The sequence below is a fragment of the Meleagris gallopavo genome, chromosome 1, assembly GCF_000146605.3.
Source record: "Meleagris gallopavo isolate NT-WF06-2002-E0010 breed Aviagen turkey brand Nicholas breeding stock chromosome 1, Turkey_5.1, whole genome shotgun sequence".
NCBI lineage: Eukaryota > Metazoa > Chordata > Aves > Galliformes > Phasianidae > Meleagris > Meleagris gallopavo.
In genome coordinates, this window is record NC_015011.2 from 11,711,224 (window position 1) to 11,731,749 (window position 20,526).

Here is a 20,526-nt window from a genome sequence, read left to right on the forward strand (position 1 = left end):
AAAGATGTAGCTTCTCATTTTTAATTTTAACACTTTTTTTTGTGTGTGTGTGTGTATGGATTTCCAATGTACAAAAGCATTACTTCTTTATACACCCTTTTTCCAAATCTCAGATAAGTTTTTTAAAAAGTCTGTATACCAACAAATGGTTTTGCTAGGTCTTCTGCTGGAGAAGGTAATGCTTCAAACATATGCATTTTGGGCTATGATTAAGAGAAAGTCCTAAAAGTACATATTTCTAATTTTTCACTTTTTTTTTAATCTCCAGATACCAAGGAATAATCGTTTAATGTATATTCATAGCTACCAGAGTTATGTGTGGAACAATATGGTGAGCAAGAGAATAGAAGAATATGGGCTTAAAGCTGTACCAGGAGATCTCACACTTAAAGGAGGTAAAGGAGGATGTTGTGAATGCTTTAGTCACAGGAAATTACATCAGAATTTACATTGGTAAATGTGTTCAAGCCTGGACCCCCCAGTACAGGAATGATGTGGAACTGTTGAAGCAGGTCCAGAGAAGGGCCACAAAGCTGCTTGAAGGGCTGCAGTACTTCTCCAGTGAAGAAGGGTTGGGGAAATTGAGCTTGTTTAGCTTGGAGAAGAGAAGCCTTGGGGAGACCTCATTGCGACCTTCCAGTACTTGAAAGGTGCTTAAAAGCAGAAGGGGGGACTGACTTTTTACACGGTCTGATAGCAACAGGACAAGGGGGAATGGCTTTAAACCAAAAGAGGGTAGATTTAGGTTAGATGTTAGGGAGAAATTTTTTACTCAGAGGGTAGCGAGGTGCTAGAACAGGTTGCCCAGTGAGACTCTGGATGCCCCATCTCAAGGCATTCAGGACCTGGCTGGATGAGATCCTGTGCAGCCTGACCTACTGGTTGGCAACCCTGCTCATGGCAAGGAGGTTAGAACTAGGTGGTCTTTAAGGTCCCCTCCAACCCAAGTCATTCTGTGATAGCATCTAGTAAAGCAGAGACTCAGTCAAAGCTTTGTTTACTTGGATTTTTCACTGGCATTTTGATGCACTGACAGCATACACAGTATTTCTCCTTCATGTAAGCTAGATGTCTGCTAGGAGACATCATCTAGCAGTCTTTACGTCATTCAGCTTTAAAAGTCCTTGGAAACTAGGCTGTGATTCTGCTTATAGCAGCCTTGAAAACTTATTTCTTTTCTTGGAAATGTTGTCTATTAAGTGGAGATTAAAACACAATGGTTACCCTCCCCAAAGTAGGCTTGTTTCAATCAAATGATTAATTGTAAATTTGGCTAATGTAGCTGTAACTAGAAGCTCTTTTCCTTTTCTGTCCTGACTGTAGCCACAGCTGTACACATTGAAGAAGGAGATGTTCATAACTACACCATTCATGATGTAGTGATGCCATTACCTGGATTTGATGTTATTTATCCAAAGCATAAAAGTAAGTCTGCTAACCTACACAATAAAACTGAAACTGTAGATCTGCTTTAAAATAGCTCTTAAAAGGAAGGTGAGATCTATGCAGCCTTCCTGACTCTCAAAAATTGACTGTTTCAGAGCTGTGCTCTAGTAGTAGATATGCTACTGTCAGCCTCTCCCACTTTGATAATAGCTTACATGGTAATTTGTTTCATTTAATATAAATCTTTTTCATATTTCAGTTTAACAAATAGCTTTTCCTGAAGAATTCTACTGAGGCAAAATGATTCATCATGGCACAGGGAAAAAAAAAGTAGTGAAAAGCTCATTAAGGAGTATATGCATTTGGTTTTTTAAAATTAGGAAACAAGCCCATACTTAGAGAATATGTAACTCAAAAACTTGAAGTTGGGAAGAAAATAAACAGATATGGTTTAATTAAATGTTAACATGTTTTCATCTTTCATATCTTGTTATATCAAAATTGTTTTTGATTGAATAAATTCAGCAATCCGTTTGGAAAACTGTGTTGTTACTAAGGGGTAGTCATAGAATCATTTCTGTGATTGATTGATTTCTATGACCTCAGGAGGCCATCTGGCATTCAGGCCAACTTCTTCGGGGCTTTGACCTGTCAGGGCTGAATTTTCCAAGGGCAAATAGTGTCTCAGGTCTCTGAATCTTCTCTAAGCTAAAGAAGCCCTGTTCTTTCAGATTCTCCATACAAGATATGTGCTACAACTCTTGGCCATTGGAGTATCTCTCAGTTAGACTCATTCTGGTTCATTAGAACCTACTTTGTACTTATACCTGCAACTAGACACACCGTTCCAAGTAAAACTTAATAAAAGCCCAGTAAGGGGCACTAATTGTTTTTCTTGGTGTAGCTACAGGCTACATTTCTGTTGATACAGCGTAGTATGCCATTAGGTTTTTTTGCTGCTGGTCTCCTTTCCACTGAGACTTTCAAATAACTCAGTAAAGTTGCTGTCTAGTCTTTTAGCATCACAAGGAGTTAAGTGTTCCTAGATGCTCTCGTGGGGTGCATTGAAAAGAGCATGGCCAACAGGTTGAGGGAGGTGATCCTCCCCCTCTGATCTGTCCTGGAGAGGCCACATCTGGAGTAGTTTCCTGCTCTGGGCTACACAGTTAAAAAAAAAAAAGACAGGAATCTCCTAGGAGTCCAGCATACAGCCACAAAGATGATTAAGGGCCTGAAGCATTTCCTGTATGAGGAAGGGCTGAGTAACCTGGGTCTGTTCAGTCTAAGGAGAAGACTGAGGGGAGATCTGGTTAATGTTTATAGATATCTAAAAGGAGGTGAGAGGCAAATGCATGAGGCCAGGCTCTCCTCGGTGGTGTGTTGTGATAGGACAGGAACAATGGCCTAAAAGTTGGAGCATAGGAAGTTCCATAGAAACATGCAGAAGAACATAGGGTGACAAAGCACTGGGACAGGTTGCCCAGAGAGGTGTGGAGTCTCCTTCTGTGGAGATATTCAAGACCTGTCTGGGTGCCTACCTGTATGACCTACTGGTAGGGTACCTGCTTTAGCGGGAAGGTTGGACTTGGTGATATCTTGAGCTCTCTTCTAACCCCTACAGTTCTGTGATTCTGTGATACAAGGACACTGTCCTTAACAAATTTCATAAGTTCCTCTTGGCTCAATCATCTAGCCTCTGCCTAGGTCCTTCTGAATGGCAGTCCTGTCCTTGAGCGTGCTGACTGCTCCCTTAGCTTGATCTTGTCCACAAACGTGGCAGGGAGTGAATTCCAGCTCCTTCTTTCCACAAGAAGGCTAATTTATTGATTCAGATTTCTCTGGTTATGCTGGTAATTGTGCTGTAAACAAGAGTATTTCAGCTGCAATGGATTCTTAGATTTCCACTGCCATCCCATCTTTCCCAGGTGTATATACACACACCTTTACTTGGGGATATGAGATTATAGTAGTTAATCATTGCTTTGGCACTGTAAGAGCTACTAAATAGTACCTTTTGCTAAGTTCTTCAGATGACTTTCCTAATTCTTTTCAGTCTCTGCTTTTTCAAAGACAGAACAAGCAATAGTTTGGCCTTTCTTTTTAAAACTTCATATATCTGAGATCAGTTTTCTGAAGTGTAGATAATTGGAAACTGTATATAAGATGCTAGTGAAATGTCAGTAAATTATTTTCTGAGTTTTGTTTTCAGCTTCAATTTTTATTTGTTAAGGAAGATTCTTTCTTGGTTACTTGCCTCCGTTAATCAGTTTGTATAAGAAAATACTGTAGTTAATAAAGTTTTTACTAAATAAGTTTAAATTTTTGTCTAACATTTAACCTATATACACTGACAACTATTAAAATGCGCATAAAGGAAGGAGTGCTCTATGAAAACAGCCCATTTCAATCAGCCACACTACAATCTCTGATTAATATCTTCTCTTCCAGTTGGAGAAGCCTACAAGGAGATGCTAGTAGCTGACAATCTTGACATCAACAACATGAGGCATAAAATCAGAGACTATTCACTTTCTGGAGCATACAGAAAGATTATCATTCGACCTCAGAATGTCAGTTGGTAAGTAGGAGGACAAAGAAACTTGGATGTGAATAGAGTAATATGTGTGATGACTAAGAACCATTAGATTGACCTACAGCATACACATGCAGAACAATGTATAGGTAGGAAGAAATCTTTGTGCATTTTTTCTCTCATTTTTCAGTTGAAGTTGAATCATAGTATTATTTCTTCACTGGTCCTCTGGTTTTGTAATGTATTAGTGTCAAGACATCTGTTGCTACCCTCCTTTGCAAGGGCTTGCCTAAACACTCCATAATTACTCAGGTTGATGGTGAAAGCATGATAGATAATATTCAAAACAGTTATTTTTTGTAATCCTGATATGAGAAAGTTGGTCTCCAATTAATGGTGTCAATCAGAAAGATTTCTATTATGTAAATGTACAAGATCATTGTTATTAGTGGCACCACGTAGCTGTCACATAGCAACTGAATAAATACCTTTTAAAAAGGTGACTGTACAAATGTACAAATAAATTTATCACTATTACATTGGAGAAAAAAAAATAGAAGGTTTGAAAGGGAGACAAAAATTCAAATATTTGAATTTTATTTTAATTATTACTGATATTTAAAGCTTACCTTCTTCCTAGTTGCTTTTTCAGCGTAGTCACTGCATATTGAATAGTTTTTATTATATGAATACGTTGAAAATGCTTAAGAACCTGTTTTAAAGTTTTAGAGAGGTTTCTTCAAAATTAAAAGAAAAAAAAGCCTTCAAGTATTCTCAGAGTTGACAACATTCTTCCCATAATTTCATAAACTGTACTTCTTCTATAGCTGGAAATCCTGATATTCCATGGGAGGAAAGAGATGAATTATGCAAAGAAATCTATCACTAGTTCATTATTTTATAATCCACGTGTAAACAGAAGCAAGTTTTGTACTTAAAGCTTTAGCTGTTACTGCAAGATAAATACCATCTTATCTAATTTAATAGACAGTAATTCCATCTCAATTGTATCATTGTAACTGCTGAATTAGAATAATAATAATAAATCCTATGTATGTTACGTAGGGAAGTTGTTGCATATGATGATCCTAGAATCCCATTATTTACTACGGATTTGGATAAGCTGGAAGGAAAACCTTTACCAGTTCTTCCTACAGGTAAATTGGTGTATTTGCTGATCTTTGCAAAACTGAAGGTTGACCTGGCTGTTGCTTTAAACTGCTACTTGTTGAAAGTTCTTTAAAAGAGCTCGCTGAACAAGACTGCTAAACAGTGGTATTGAAAATATCAAAATTAGGTGTGTAAATAAGGACCCTTATTTCTCAAGAGTGTGAGCAATTGTTCCAGCAATCTGTATCGGTTGCTACATGTTCTTACAGACATCTGTACAATCAAATAAACATCCAGCAATAAATCACTATGGAATGTGTAAAAAAAAAATTGGAAGTGAGCTACAAATTATTGCTATGTTTAAGTGTTTATCTGTGCTGAGCATAACAGACCACTCAGATACTTAACAGAATTCAATGTAAATCTTTCAAGTAACTTTGGTCACAAAGTCTTTCAACAGTAGTTTCCAGACAAAAAAAAGAAGGGTGGATAGGAATTCAATTTTACAAAACCGTCCATCTAGTTTTTGATGAACATTTAGAATATCACTTCCTGCTGAAAGAAAATGTTAAATAGAAGATAGTGTAAAGCAGAATTTTGTAAACCATGGACTGTAGACTGGGATGTGGTGATAAAGGCCGTTGTATGGGATCGCGGATGGTGGTGGAAAACTTTGGTCCAGTTTGGATGGGATTCAGAATAAGCATTACTTACGTTCTTTACTTTCTTTTTGTTTTCTCTCTCCTCTTATGATAGATGGTAAATTCCGGGCACTGAAGATGGAGTTCTCCCTTCCTCCATCCACTTATGCTACTATGGCAATTCGGGAGGTTTTGAAAATGGACACAAGCATAAAAAACCAAACGCAGCTGAATACTACCTGGTTACGCTGAGCGAACTGCTGGCACGGCCTAGATTTTAACATGCACAGAGTTTTTTCCTACTTATGTTCTGTACAAATCTTTAAAGGGTGATAGTAAGAGATCTGTATTTTTTTAAGTTTTTATTAGTGCATTTAAATTAAGTAGTTATTAGCAAGATGCTGGTTGTAATGTAATACAAGCCTTAGTGATTGGTGCTTTTTAATGAATGGACCATGAGGTTGCTTGAGCTGTGTTGCCGCATCTCTGAGAAGCAGGCTTATAGCTTGTGACCTGGACAGATGTTCATCTTGCTCTTTTTCAGTGAGCAGTTGGATGTTTTGATCAATTCAGCATACCTTGAAGTCTCTGTATTAAGTTACAGATTTAGGAGAAATAGTTAGAACTGAATGAAGGTCCTGATGGCTGTTTGCTTCCAAGAAGCTGCTGCAGTCAGCCAGGCTGTGGCTACGTGCTGTCACAAGGCACAGCTGTTTTAATTAGCCAAGGTGTTCTCCTGGGGAAAATGTGTGTATTTTCAGCTTTGCCACTACCCGTGCCAAGTACAGGTGCTGGGAATATGTTAACCAAAAAGAACGGTGTGTCAGTCCATAGCGCCTCGCTCTGTCCCTGGCTGAGCCAGGCTGCTGCTGGGAGGCAGAACGAGGCTGTTGTACAGCGGCAGCTACGCTGCGTTTTCAACGATTCTAAACCAAATCGGGAATTCGTGCTGCTTGTGTGAATAAAATCCCATGAACGGAAGGTGGTCCCGGCTCCGTGCGCTCTGAGAACGGGGGTATGGGTCCGGCTCGACACCGCCCGGCGGCTGCCGGCTCCTGAACCGGCGGGGCAGCTTCATGGTGGGAGCGCCATCTCCTTCCGCAGAGCTGCCCGGGACGGAGACCGCAGCGGTCGGTCGCGGCGGTCCCTCAGGACCGTGCCTGAGGAACAGCGCGGTGCCGCCCTCCGGAGATAGCGGGGAGGGGAGAGGAGAGGAGAGGGCGGGCGCGACCGTGGCCGCGCGGATGGCCGGGGAGGAGGCAGGCGCGCATGCGCCTCTGGCCCCGCCCAGGCTGTGCTGCGCGCGCCTCGGCTGCTGCGTCCTTGCCGCACTGTGCTGACGCGGCGGGGGTGGCGTGGGGCAGCGCGGTGCTGCCGGGCCGGGCTGAGGGGCAGGCAGGGTGCTGGTGGAGCTGCGCGCCGTCCCGTCTCCACCTCACTGAAGCTGGTATTGATATTAAAGGCCTCGTTTAACGTTCAGGTTGCGTTTCCCGCAGCTCTGTGTCCTCGGTGGGTCAGTAGTTGGTAGTGCTGCCTTAGTGGTGACCAAGTATAAGTTACGTAGATAACGTTGCGGAGAAAGAAGGCATGGCAGCCGTTAATGTGACGAAAAAAGAAGTCTTTAGAGATCCAGATCGCTGCGATATCCCATATTACGTTTCGGAATTTGTGGAAAGAGAAGTTGGGAATGACTACGATTCTCTGAAGAAGCTGGGCAGCCTCATCGAAAAGCTGTCTGAAAACAAAAAGCAGTTGGAAGAACAGGTGAGTATCTTTGCTCTTTCTCAGTGCGGTGTTCCTGTGTGAGGCTTAATGCTTATCTGTAAATGCAGGTGCTTACGGTTTCATCCGAAGTCCCTAAAAGAATTCAGAATGCCTTGAAGAATGCAGAGGACTCTAAAAAAAATCTGAATCGGCTTCTAGAGGAAGAAACTCTCCTGTCTGATTCCATCAGCAGCCACTTAGAGAAAGCTGAGCCGTGGATGGAGGATCTCGGAGTGCTGATCAGCCAGGTGGAGGAGATTGAGCGTCACCTGTCCTATCTTAAATGGATTTCCCGAATAGAAGAGCTCAGGTAAAGCTCATGTACTTACAGAGAATTCCTACTAGTGATATCACACAGCTTTTTCAAAGATTCAGTGGTAAATAAATTTAAGAAATACATGAGGACAGCAAGTTGTCATCTGATCATGTAAACTGTTAACATGTTCTCTCCAGCGAGAGCTGGAAATTATTGCTCTGGTTTAAGGAAGAGAGCAGTAACTCTCTATGGTGCTATGTGCATAAAACTTTTTCACTCATTGTAAGTTACAGTGAAAGAACTGAAATATACTTGAATAACTTGAGCAGAAATGTTACACTTCAGACTTTGTAATCCTGAGTTTTCATTGTGGTACACTGATTTTATCTTAATGGGAATGAGCAGTGCCATCTTAGTTTATGTGATTTGTAGCTGCTTTTGGTGGAAAACTTTGCGTAATGCTTGTAAAGAATGTTAGAAATTGAAAGGTACTTTTGGATCAAATCTTGTATAGAGAAACTTAAGTTATGAAACAACTTGTTCTAAGCTACAAAAGTGCGACAGGTCAGCTGCAGTCTGAAACTTGCTTCCACTTTTCCTCCTGGGAAGCAAGAGAAAAAACTTCTTTGAACAAGTTACTTAAAGAGAAGTGCTTCAAAGAACTGTGGGCCTCCATTCTTTCCTTCAGCAGTTCTGTCTTCAGGTCTCTGTGACAGGCTCTCAGCCACTTAAGGAATTTCACACAAAGAGCTTGGTTCATGAATCCTTGCTGAGTACTACACATATGTGATGGGAGTGGTAACCTAGTTTGTCTCATTAAAATATTTCAGATTGAGCAAGTTTTGTGTCAATTTCTCAATATGCAATTGGTTCTTTTGTGTTTTCCTTAGTGAATTTTTGTCTCAATTCTTCTTGTATTTTATAGTGATAACATTCAGCAGTATCTGATGACCAACAATGTTCCAGAGGCAGCCAGTACTCTAGCATCTATGGCAGAACTGGATATTAAACTTCAGGAGTCATCTTGTTCTCATCTTCTTTCGTTTGTGAGATCCACTGTTAAATTTTGGCATAAAATTCTTAAGGACAAGTTGTCAAGGTACGGGATGCCTCATCACTCCCTCATCGTTGTGCTGTAGCTCTGTGGTAAAGTATGTATTTTGTGTTGCAGTGACTTTGAAGAAGTGCTCACCCAGCTTCGTTGGCCATTTGTGGGGCCACCGCAGTCTCAGGCATTTGGCCTTACTGCACCAGCCAATGCTTCTGATGTTTATAACAATTTAGAGATGTTGTTCTGTCAGCTTCTGAAATTGCAAACATCGTATCCTTTAAAAATTAATGTATTGTGAGGGTAATAAATGTTAAAGGTGCATATTCTCGTGGAAAGCAGTAAAACTGTACTCTCTAAAGAGAAAAGACAATTTGAATTTGTTACTTTGTGTTAACATTAGAATGTACTTTTTCATATGGGAGATAATAAGTGAACAGAGCTAGAATTCAATAAATATTAATCACTTTAATATGCCCCATCCCAGAAGGGAGAGAGTTGAAAATATATGTGTGTGTCAGAAGGGAATTATAAAAAACAGAATGATTTTCATTGAGTAGCAATAGAATCTCCTTCTGTGATTGAGTGATCTGTCTGGTGGATGAGGCTGTTGGCAATCTACCTCGACTTCAGCAAAGCCTTTGGCACTGTTTCCCACAGTATTATCCTGGGGAAACTGGACAGATACACTCTTTGCTGAGTAAAGAACTGACTGGAGGGCTGGACCCAGAGAGTGGTGGTGAATGGAGCTAATCCAGCTGGTGAGAGATCACGAGTGGTGTTCCCAAGGGATTGGTATTGGAGCACATCCTGTTCAGTTGTTTTATTAATGACCTGGATGAGGGCATTGAGTGCACCCTCAGTAAGTTTGCAGATTACACCAAGTTGGAAAGAAGTGTCGATCTGCCTTGGTGTAGCAAGGCCCTATAGAAGGATCTGAACAGGCTGAGTCAGTGGGCTGAGGCCAGTGGAATGAAGTTCATCAATGACAAGTACTGGGTCCTGCGCTTTGGCTGCAACAACCTCAGGCAGTGCTATTGGCCGAGTGTAAGAAATGGACCTGGGGATGTTGGTTGGTGGTTGGCTAAACATGAGCCAGCAGTGTAGCCAGGTGGCCCAGAAGGCCAGTGGCATCCTGGCTTGTATAAGAAATAGCATTGCCAGCAGGAGCAGGGAGGTGATCGTCCCTCTGTACTCAGTGCTGGTGAGGCTGCACCTGAAGTACCGTATTCAGTTTTGGGCCACTCACTACAAGAAAAACATTGAGGCCTTGGAGCGTGTCCAGAGAAGGGCAACAAAACTGATGAGGAGTCTAGAACACAAATCTTGTGAGAAATGGCTGAGGGAAGTGGGATTGTTCTGTCTGGAGAAAAAGAGGCTCGGGAGAGATTTTAGCATCTGTCCAACTGCTTGAATGGAGATTGTGGCGTAACTGGTGATAGGACAAGGGAATTGCCTCCAGTTGTGCCAGGGGAGATTCAGATTGGATATTAGGAACTTCTCTGAAAGAGTGGTCAGGCACTGGAATGGGTTGTCCAGGGAGGTGGTGGAGTCATCCCTGGAGATGTTCAAGGAACATTTAGATGTTGTATACTAAGGGAAAAATATTGGAAGGTGAATGGTCAGACTGAATGATCTTGGAAATCTTTTAACCTTGGTGATTCTGTTCTCTGATTCTGATCTGCCTTTGAGGTAAATCAGAAGATGCTGCTCATCCTGTTCCTTTACTTTGAGGGTAAAATCAAGCAGAAATAAAACTCAAGATTTTTTTTGTTTGGTTGTTGTTTTTTGTTTTTTTTTCCTGAAGTGGTTTGAACAAACAAAACCCCAGAACAGTACTGCAGTAGGAATGAATGTGGTCATTTTACGCAGCGTGGTGCTGGTAACAATTCTAGTCGGTTACATTAGGCCAGATCACTTGCTTCAAGGAGGGAAATCACATATTACATGTATTATTTTCACGAATCTTTGATACTCCTTTAAGAAACATAAATTCACATGTCTCTTGGATACAGGTTTGGGAGTGATGATGGGGTTTTGTTTCGTGATACTGATTTCCTAAATCATACTGACTTCAGTGACTTGTATAGTCATAGAATAAATAATTCTTAGCAGCCAGAGTTATGTTAAATATTTTATAAAACTGAAACTTTTGAGTATTGTACAAACTCGAGGAATTCTATAGCTTGTGTAATACTGCCAGTGAGGTACAATACAGTCAATGAGGTAGAGCTAAAACGTTTTGTTTTTGTAAACAATTTAAGTCATGCTTTTGGAGCAACTCAGTGCTTGTATTTGTCCTTAACTATCAAACTTAGAGATGAACTGTTAACTAAACCTAAACAATTGCCAGAAAAGTACGCCTTACCGCCATCACCACCTATTATCCTTCCAATACAGATCATGCTGAATCCTCTTCAGAAAAGATTCCGGTATCATTTCACTGGAAATAAACCAACCAATGTTTTAAGCAAGGTATGGAAGAAAACAGTTTAATTTTATTGCTACTATTTTTAGCAGCATTACATTATATAGCTTTAACGCTTTTGTTTTGGAAATTCAGTTTCTTAAAATATGTGGTACTTGTGTCTACTGTAGTGTGGACAGGCAGTGCTTGGAGACCTTTGAGAGGATTAACGTCTTTTCTGGGCTAGGCAATATTTTTCTCTTGCCTAAAGCTTTTTGAAATCATTACTGCAGCCTTAGATTCACTTCCATCATTTCAGAAGCATAGATTGATTTCATCTTCGTCCTCGCAAATCGTTTTGCAATGCTGAAAATTGCTTGAACTCAAAGATTGTTTAAGGCTGTGGCTTTGATTTTTGTTGCTGTGCTCTGCAACATTCAGGTAACTGAAAATACTGGATTCAGCTGCTGGTGTATAATGGGTATAATTTTGTTTGACATATGTCCAGATTGCTAGTTAGAAATTGACTTTCTTTTTGTATGAGTTATCTACAAAAGCTGAGTCTTTTCATCCAAGAAATGTCATTTAAGCAGGTTTCTTACAAGCAAAACATTAACACTGCTGTAATGCTTCTGCAGCAGGATTTGAGAACCATTTTGTAAGAGTTTAGATGTACAAGTCTGTGTGTTTGTGTTGACAGTCTTGGGCAAATCTAACTCTGACAGTTGCTAGTACAGAGTATTTTTAATAGTGTAATGCATATTAGTGAGTTTATTAATTTTATTTTATTTTTTAAATAAGCCTGAGTGGTATCTAACACAAGTGCTTATGTGGATTGGAAATCATGCAAAGTTCCTTGATGACAAAATCCAGCCAATACTGGACAAAGCAGGATCGCCAGTGAATGCTGGGGTAAGCACTTCAGTGGTTTTGTGTGTGTATAAATACCTACACAGCCTGTGCAGCACTCTTTTGCTGATTTTAACTTAGTGTGCAGTGAGACTTAACACAGTCCAATAACAGTTTTAAAAGTTAAATACATTTGCACATGTTTATATGTACCTCTCTCTGATATTTTATTCACTTCTTTTTTCTTTTAAAAGCTTGAATTCTCTCGTGCTCTTGTAATGCTGATTTTGGAGAAGCTGGCTGCTGATATTCCATTCCTGTTATATGATGACACTCTTTTTTGTCACCTTGTGGACGAGGTACTTCTGTTTGAGAGAGAGCTATACAGTGTTCATGGTTATCTCAGCAGCTTTCCCAGTTGCATGCATATTCTCTCAGAAGAATCCTGCTTCCAGAGATGGCTAACAGTGGAAAAGAAATGTAAGACTTGGAAGGAATTTTGTTGGTCTGTGTATGTTTTCATTCTGATTGGGCAATATATACTCCTCAAGTAGGATAAGCCACTTGAATGGGGCTACTACAAAAGACACATTCTTGAGGTCAGCAGTGAGTAGAATGCCCGGGGGTCAGTACTGGGTTCAGTCCTGTTTAATATCTTCTGTATTGATCTGGGTGGTGAGGTAGAGTGTACCCTAGGTAAATTTGCAGATGACAGAACGGGGGGAAGTGGCTGAGTCACCAGAGGGCTGCACTGCTATCCAGAGGACTCTGGACAAGCTGGAGAGGTGGGCTGGCAGGAACCTTGTGAAGTCCAATATGAAGAAGTGCAAAATCCTGCATATGGTGAGAAACAGCTGCCAACACAAGGACATACTGGGGGCCATCAGCTGGAAAGCTGCTCTGCAGAAAGGGATGTAGAAGTCCTGATGGACAATAAGTTGAACAAGAGCTAGCAATTGTGCTCTTGCTGTCCTGAAGGCTAATGGTATCCTGCATTAGGCAAAGTACAGCAGTTCCAGGGAGATGATCTTTCCTTCCCTCTACACTCAGTATTGGTGAGATCACTCCTGCAGTAGTACTGTGCCCAGTTCTTCCCTCGCCACCAGTATGAGGGGAGACATGGACATAGTGGAAAGCAGCACAGGGCCACCAAGATGCTGAATGGACTGGAGCGCCTCCGTTGTGAGGACAGGCTGAGAGTTGGGGCTGTTCAGCCTGGAGAACAGTGGGCTTCAGGAGATCTCATCACTGTGCCTTTCCCCTCTACTCTGCCCTTGTGAGGCCCCATGTGGAGTACTGCTTCCAGGCCTGGGCCCCCAGCACAAGAATGGCATGGAACTGTTGAAGCAGAACCAGAGGGCCATGAAGATGACCAGAGGGCTGTGACACCTCTCCTATGAGAAGAGGATGAGGCAGCTGGAATTTGTCAGCCTGGAGAAGGCTCTGGGGAGACCCCATTGTGGCCTTTTGGTAGTTAAAGGGAGCTTATTAACAGGAGAGACACAGACTTTATTCGTTTGCTGGTAGTGATACAACAAGGGGAAACAGTTTTTTTTTACTAAAAACCAGGAAATTTAGATTAAATGTTGAAAGAAATTCTTTACTGATGAGGCCCTGGCACAGCTGCCCATAGAGCTGTGGGTGCCCCATCCCTGCAGGCGCTCAGGGATAGGGATATAGTGGAAAGGAACCAATCAACTATTTAAAACGGTTGGATTGGGCCCTGGGCAGCCTGAGCTGGTGGGGAGCAACCAGCTCACAGCAGGGGTTGGGGCTGGGGGGGCTTTAAGATCTGTTCCAACGCAAGCCATTCAGTGATTCTATGATCCATACCTGAAGGGAAGGTGCACAGAGGACGGAGCCAGACTCCAGCAATGTTCAGTGCCAGGACAAGAGGCAGTGGGCACAAACTGGGAGACAGGAGGTTCCATCTGAACACCAGGAAGAAATTCTGTGATGTGTGGGTGGCTGAGCACTGGCACAGGCTGTGGAGTCTCCTCCTTGGAGATCTTCAGAAGCTGCCTGGACGTGGCCTTGGTCACCCCGTTATAGGTGCCCCTCCTTAAGCAGGAGTTTGGCTAGACAGATTCAGGTCCCTGCCGACCCCAACCATTCTGTGATACTTCAGTATTCTGTGGTGGTTTTGACTAAAAATTGGTTTGGCTGCAGTAGTGCTCCTGAAGTTTATAAGACTAAGCTGTATGGGATCTAGTATGTTTAATTTTAGACAGTGTTACATATTTATTTGTGCAAAGACAGACTTGAAATGAAGGGAAGGTATTAATTTTTGAGGAAATGGAGAGGAAATATAGTGGAAAGGAACCATCAACTATTTAAAACAAAAACCACAGTCAACCCTAATGTTGTATCTCTGTCTGCAGTACTGTTATTGGAGCTGGTTCTATATAAAACCAGTCATCAGGAATTTTTCTGTACATGAAAAGATAAAATTCAACTTACTGGAGATAAACATTTTTATATTGATGATTTTTTGGATTTTAGATAATTGAGGTTTTTTTTATTATTAAGTACTAACAACATTTACAATTCTTTTGCATCTCAGTTGCTCTTCAGAAAATGGACTCTATGCTTTCGTCAGAGGCCGCGTGGGTATCGCAGTACAAAGATATCAGTGATGTGGATGAAATGAAAGTCCCAGACTGTGCAGAAACTTTCATGACTCTGTTGTTAGTTATAACAGGTAACTAACTAACCTATGGGCATTCCTCTTGTTTATAATGAGTAGCAGAAAAATGGCAGCTAATAGATTCCTTTATTGAAGATTAATTGTGTCAGCAACAGTTACCAAATAAAATTGTTGCAAAGTTGTGATATTTAACTTAATAAAAAATTTTCCAGTTCATCCTGTGTTTTGGACACAAATTTCAGGACAAATAATCTTGAGCTATTTAGATATTTAGAAAGTAACACTTAAAAAATACTGAAACACATTAGTAGTAGAGATACTAAGATGATCAGAGGGCTGGAGCACCTCTCCTATGAGGAAAGGTTGAGGGAACTGGGATTGTTTAGCTTGGAAAACAGAAGGCTCCCAGGAGACCTTATTGTGGCCTTCCAGTACTTGAAGGGAGCATATAAACAGGAGAGGGAACGGCTGTTTACAAGGGTGGATAGTGATAGGACAAGGGGGAATGGTTTTAAACTGAGGCAGAGGAGATTTAGGTGAGATATTAGGAGGAAGTTTTTCACACAGAGGGTGGTGACGCACTGGAACAGGTTTCCCAAGGAGGCTGTGGTGTGTGCTCCTTGATACTGTTGTGAGTCAGGTGTTTTGAAGTGCTGTATGATGCCTTTATAGTAGTAAGGATAAACTGCCAGTAATGTCTCTTGTTCAAAACTTTTTTCTTCAGTGTTGGATAATATAAAACATTATATTAATTCCCAGACAGGTATAAGAATCTTCCAACGGCTTCCAGAAAACTGCAGTTCCTGGGGCTACAGAAGGAGTTGGTTGATGATTTTAGGATACGATTAACTCAAGTAATGAAGGAAGAGAGTAGAGATTCTTTAGGCTTCCGATACTGTGCGATCCTCAATGCTGTTAACTACATAGCAACTGTGCTGGCAGACTGGGCTGACAATGTAGTAAGTAACTAAAATATTGAATAGTTTTGTTTGTGTCATAATATTTTATTTTCAGCATTACTTAAATGTATTCAGAAGAACTTATTATGGAAAAAGATAGGACTAGATATGAATTCAGATTGAATAAAAAAGATATTGGTAGATTACCATTTGATGTTTAAGCTTTATTAACAATCATGTTGGTAGATAGATGCAAAGAGAGCCTGAGGAATGGAATAATTTGAACAGCCGAAAAGGTGCTCCATAATACTGTAAAAGCAAGCAAGTTGATTTTGGAGATCTGAGCCAATGTTGCTGGTTGAAGTGCATGGAGAGCAGTAGCATACACATGTTTCTTGAATTCCTGTGCTAAGTTAGCTTAAATGGATTTGATTTGGGTACCTGTGTTACAGCTCAGACCAGGTGTGCAGAAACAGCACTCATTGATAACTGGTTATTAGGTGTGAATTATTTTGCTATATAATAGCCTGGTGACTGCTCAGCTGCTCTATGACTGCTGCGATACAAGGTCATACAGCTGTCACATGTAAAAGATGTGGAATAGGCACTGTGTGTGGGACGGGCAGCCTCCAGGGTTTTTTTTACCTTCACAGGAAACTGTGGCTCTAGGAAATCATCTTGATTTGAGGGGAGAGCAGCCTTCATGTTATGTAGCTGCATCTGCACAAGCATCTTGATGTTCTTAGAAGCAAAATGGAGATCATTACTGCTGTCATGTTAAATTCAATCCATTTCCTTGCTGTTGTCAGACCAGCAAACTTACAATTTAATGAGACATTAATTCTGAAACAAATTGTAAATTCTAGTTTATTGTTGCAGATGGGATGGGGTGAGGGCAGATGATTTTGACTGTTTTAAAGTGTTCTGCTCTCTTAAAGAACCTACTTAGTATTTCTCTGAATCTGTTCCTTTGACCTGTCTGCTGTTGTATTTGAAACCCATATTGGTTATGCTTTAGGATTAAAACACAGTGCTTTGTTTTTACAAAAATGGGGACCATGTGGAAATTGTTTTTATAATCTTACAATTGTAAGATTATGAAAGTGTCAGATGAGTGTTTTCTAGAATCCTACCTGTTAAAGTACAAAAGAAAAGTTCAAATAATAAGATTATTTTTGGTAGTACTTATATCTGATTGTCTTTCTCTAGTTCTTCTTGCAGCTACAGCAGGCTGAACTGGAGGTTTGCGCAGAAAGCGATGCTGTCAGCCAGCTGCAGCTGGGGCAGCTGGCTTCAATGGAGAGTTCTGTCTTTGATGAAATGATCAACCTCCTGGAACGCCTGAAACACGATATGTTGAGTCGTCAAGTGTACCATGTCTTCAAAGAGGTCACAGATGCTGCAAAGCTGTACAAAAAAGAGAGGTGATTCTGTCTGCTCATTCTCTTCTCACATTGCAGTTTTTTTTTTTTCTGGTAAAAATACTGAGGCAAATAAGGCAATAGAAAAATAAGAAATTCAGCTTTCTGAATAGGAAGGGCTCGGAGTAGCAAGCATTTCAAGGGGTTTTGTACACTTCAAGCCTATTTAACATTATGTTTTCTAAAGCACTTCTGCAATAAGTGGGACACATTACCTTAAAAAAAAAACAAGGAAGAAATCTGGGTAAATATAGCTTAGATGAGAATTGTTCTCTTCAAAGTAGTATTAAAAGTGGCATGTAGTGACTACTTCTGTCTTCACAGAATCACAAAGTTTCTTGGCTGGTTGATGATGAGTTCCTAAAATACTTCAGTAAACAAATACAACAGCTCAGTGATTACTTTTGGCTTTGAAGTGGAAAGGGAGAAAACTCTGCACCATTGAAAACAGCTAGGTTTTGTTTAAGCGATATTTTAATTTCAGCTATTGTAATACGAATAATTTCATTGTAATGACTTCAGTGTGACAATTTCTTTCAGGTGGTTATCTTTACCATCTCAAGCAGAGCAGGCAGTAATGTCTTTGTCAAGCACAGCTTGCCCAATGTTGTTGACTGTACGAGACCGCTTGCTACAGCTAGAACAGCAGCTCTGTCACTCTCTGTTTAAAATATTCTGGCAAATGCTTGCAGAGAAAGTGGACACTTACATATATCAGGAGGTGGGTGTGCACAAAATACACACAGTACAGTGTTGGTGTACAGTACAGTATTTTACAGTGTTGGTGGCTGGCCTAAACAGAAGGTACACCCCTTTCTGTTGGCAGATAATTATGGCAAATCATTTCAACGAAGGAGGAGCAGCACAGCTTCAGTTTGACATGACCAGAAATCTTTTTCCTTTGTTTTCACACTACTGTAAGAGGCCAGAAAACTACTTCAAGCAGTAAGTAGGAAATCTCTTCAATCTGTATTTCAGAAAAGAATGTCCAGATGCATGTGTTCTACGTATCAAGAATCTTTTCACAGTTTGATAGGGGAAGAAAGACTTAAAATATGTGGATCATCTGTGCTCTTGGGGAGGCACAGTGTTGATGTTTGTAACAGAAAATACTTAGCAAAAATAAATATGCTATTTCATAGACTGAATCATAGAATCATAGAATCATAGAATGACCTGGGTTGAAAAGGACCACAATGATCATCTAGTTCCAACCCCCTGCTATGTGCAGGGTCGCCAACCACCAGACCAGGCTGCCCAGAGCCACATCCAGCCTGGCCTTGAATGCCTCCAGGGATGGGGCATCCACAGCCTCCTTGGGCAACCTGTTCCAGCGTGTCACCACCCTCTGTGAAAAATTTCCTCCTAATATCTAACCTAAATCTCTGTCTCAGTTTAAAACCATTCCCCCTTGTTCTGTCATAGTCCACCCTCATATTTGTCATGCTACAAGCAGTACTTTCCTCTTCAGTACTTCTGATCCTTTTCAGAAGTCAGTAGGAGCTTTTTTTTCTTAGTTGCTGGGCATACAAAATAAAGTATCCCATGGTTGCTTGTTTTATAATCCACATGTACCTTTTTTCCCTCGTATAGCATCAAGGAAGCCTGCATTATCCTGAATCTGAATATTGGTTCTGCCTTGCTTCTGAAGGAAGTACTGCAGTCAGCCTCAGAAAACGAAGCACCATTACAGCCAAACCAGCCATCAGCAACAGCAGCATTAAATGAACTGGGAGTTTACAAATTAGCACAACAAGATGTTGAGATTCTTCTCAATTTGAGAGCTATTTGGCCAAATACAAGCAAATAAAGACTTTTTTCAGAAGTGGTTAAAACTTAATCTAGATCACTTGTTTCAAAAAAATAAGCAGAAAGCTGTGTCATTGGTTTGATCTAATCTTACTTTTCATTATATACAGTTCCAAAAAAGAAAAAACTTTAAGATGCTATGGTCCTGTCTTCTAACTGCACAGATCTTACTTTCTTTTCCATCACTACTTTGTCTTCACACTTAGAAGCTCACAGGTTCTTCATTACTAATGAATGTGTTACTTGTTTTCTGGTAGTCTGCCTTGTTGCTTTGGCATGCTGTCACATTGGTACAGTCAATACGGAGCTGATGCATGTATGCAAGTGCAGCTACATACAATATGAACAACTGGCACGCTCTCACCTAACTGCAGATGTTTTTCACTTCTGAATCCCTGGTGTAATGGGTGTTCTGTATTAAAATGTGTTCAGCAAGTCTCAGCATGGAGTGAAGGAATATACCATTTTTATTTATCAATACTATTTCAAAATTCTTTTTTTTTTTCCTGTCCCAAAGCGGCCTCTGTTTTTTGAATAGGACTTCCTTTATTCTTGAGCTTATTTAAAAACTGTTATTTGACAATGCTGTCTTTCTCCAAACATAAACATGTTGAAGTTGCTGAAGCTGATGATGTTTTTTGTACCAGCACTGTGAGGCCACAGTTGAAGGAGGAAATGCCAAAACACTTATTTGTAAACAGGATTTCTACTTAATCAGGCAATCTTTTTATCTTAATACATTTCTAGTGCCTGGTAAACACAAACGTGTTTTTGTCATTTGTTCTCTTCAGCCGATAGCTAAAATGGATGGGGGAAAGATAAATGCACGCTTAAACTTGTCTTGACACACCAGTAAATGGATGGAGCAAAATACCTATTTCTAACACACAGAGCAGACCGTGGTTCAAATCACTACGCAGTCCAGCCTTCCAGCAACGTTTTCATCCTAGGACAGAAGAGAACATCTGGTTAGGTAAGTTAGGACAACTGGTTTGTTTTCTTGCAGTGGCTGTAAGTTGCCAAACGACGTCCCTCAAAGCACGCCGTGACAATCAGCAATGAGTGCAAGCTGGAGCTCGCTTCAACGCTGCCTTACTGCCTCTGCTGCGTTACAACGGTCAGCTTTGCTTGAGCGCGCTGTTTCTATAGCAGCGATTTGCCCCCTGGGCAGCCTGCTCCGGTACCGGAGGGGTCCCTTCCAACCCAAGCCATTCTATGCTGCTGTGAGCTGCAGGATTGCCTGATGCCGCCCGCTTTGTGGAGGAGGAGAGAGAGGGGGCTGCTTTGCAGGGATCCCGAGAGCTCAGCAGCCCTTCCATGCTACAGCATCGACCTTCCTAGGTCTCGCAGCGCGAGGTGGTAACCTTCAAGGATGAGCTCCTGCAGGACCCCTGCGGCGGCACTTACATTTCTTCCTTGAACGTGGCCAGCCCGACCTCCTCCTCATCCCCGACGCGCAGCTCTGCGGTGCTCAGCCCCAGCGTCGTAAGAACTGAGGGGAAGGAAAGAGGTTCCCGAGCAAGTCTTCGGCAGATGGAGTTAACGGCAGAACGCGACCGGGATACCGTTAAAAAACTAAACATATTTAACGTTGCGAAGCGCCGGCCGTGTCGGCACAAGCGCCGATACCGTAGAGATCTGAAACGTTTTCAACAAACGCGGGACCGACCTGCTCGGCACTGCCTGCCCGTGACGAAGCCGCGCCCCGCGGCGTCCAGCATCCTGAACACGACCTCCACGTCCGCCTCGTCCAGCA

The 20,526-nt window shown here is 41.3% G+C and overlaps 2 protein-coding genes and 1 long non-coding RNA gene across 4 annotated transcripts; 2 read left to right on the plus strand and 1 right to left on the minus strand.

Moving 5' to 3' along the window:
• The first annotated feature begins 145 nt into the window (after nt 1-145).
• Nucleotides 146-6,651, plus strand: LOC104917484 (pseudouridylate synthase 7 homolog). Its single transcript, XM_010728751.1, has 6 exons — nt 146-175; nt 230-395; nt 1,324-1,425; nt 3,835-3,964; nt 4,985-5,076; nt 5,786-6,651. Exons 1-6 carry the CDS (start codon nt 146-148, stop codon nt 5,920-5,922), a joined length of 657 nt encoding a protein of 218 aa, XP_010727053.1. The 3' UTR covers nt 5,923-6,651.
• A 297-nt stretch (nt 6,652-6,948) lies between these two features.
• Nucleotides 6,949-19,645, plus strand: RINT1 (RAD50 interactor 1). Of its 2 annotated transcripts, none has more exons than XR_004159355.1 (13): nt 6,949-7,434; nt 7,503-7,744; nt 8,616-8,789; nt 8,862-9,011; nt 11,057-11,213; nt 11,947-12,057; nt 12,249-12,474; nt 14,558-14,695; nt 15,401-15,600; nt 16,750-16,964; nt 17,502-17,682; nt 17,763-17,906; nt 18,555-18,680. XR_004159355.1 is itself a non-coding variant. In XM_003201905.4 (13 exons), exons 1-13 carry the CDS (start codon nt 7,258-7,260, stop codon nt 18,769-18,771), a joined length of 2,307 nt encoding a protein of 768 aa, XP_003201953.1. In that variant the 5' UTR covers nt 6,953-7,257; the 3' UTR covers nt 18,772-19,645. The 2 variants fall into 2 exon arrangements, 1 of the variants encoding a protein (XP_003201953.1); XM_003201905.4 differs by having other exon boundaries at nt 6,953-7,434; nt 17,788-17,906; nt 18,555-19,645.
• Nucleotides 19,603-20,526, minus strand: LOC104914428. Its single transcript, XR_796009.3, has 3 exons — nt 20,440-20,526; nt 20,178-20,262; nt 19,603-19,716 (listed from the first exon to the last, which is right to left on the minus strand). It is a non-coding gene; the product is annotated as an uncharacterized LOC104914428 (long non-coding RNA).

Coding starts and splice junctions, on each gene's coding strand:
- LOC104917484 (XM_010728751.1), top strand. CDS start 146: ATGGTTTTGCTAGGTCTTCTGCTGGAGAAG. Junction 176..229: donor TAGGTCTTCTGCTGGAGAAG/GTAATGCTTCAA, acceptor AAGTCCTAAAAG/TACATATTTCTAATTTTTCA. Junction 1,426..3,834: donor TATTTATCCAAAGCATAAAA/GTAAGTCTGCTA, acceptor CTTCTCTTCCAG/TTGGAGAAGCCTACAAGGAG.
- RINT1 (XM_003201905.4), top strand. CDS start 7,258: ATGGCAGCCGTTAATGTGACGAAAAAAGAAGTCTTTAGAGATCCAGAT. Junction 12,058..12,248: donor GATCGCCAGTGAATGCTGGG/GTAAGCACTTCA, acceptor TTCTTTTAAAAG/CTTGAATTCTCTCGTGCTCT. Junction 16,965..17,501: donor AAGCTGTACAAAAAAGAGAG/GTGATTCTGTCT, acceptor AATTTCTTTCAG/GTGGTTATCTTTACCATCTC.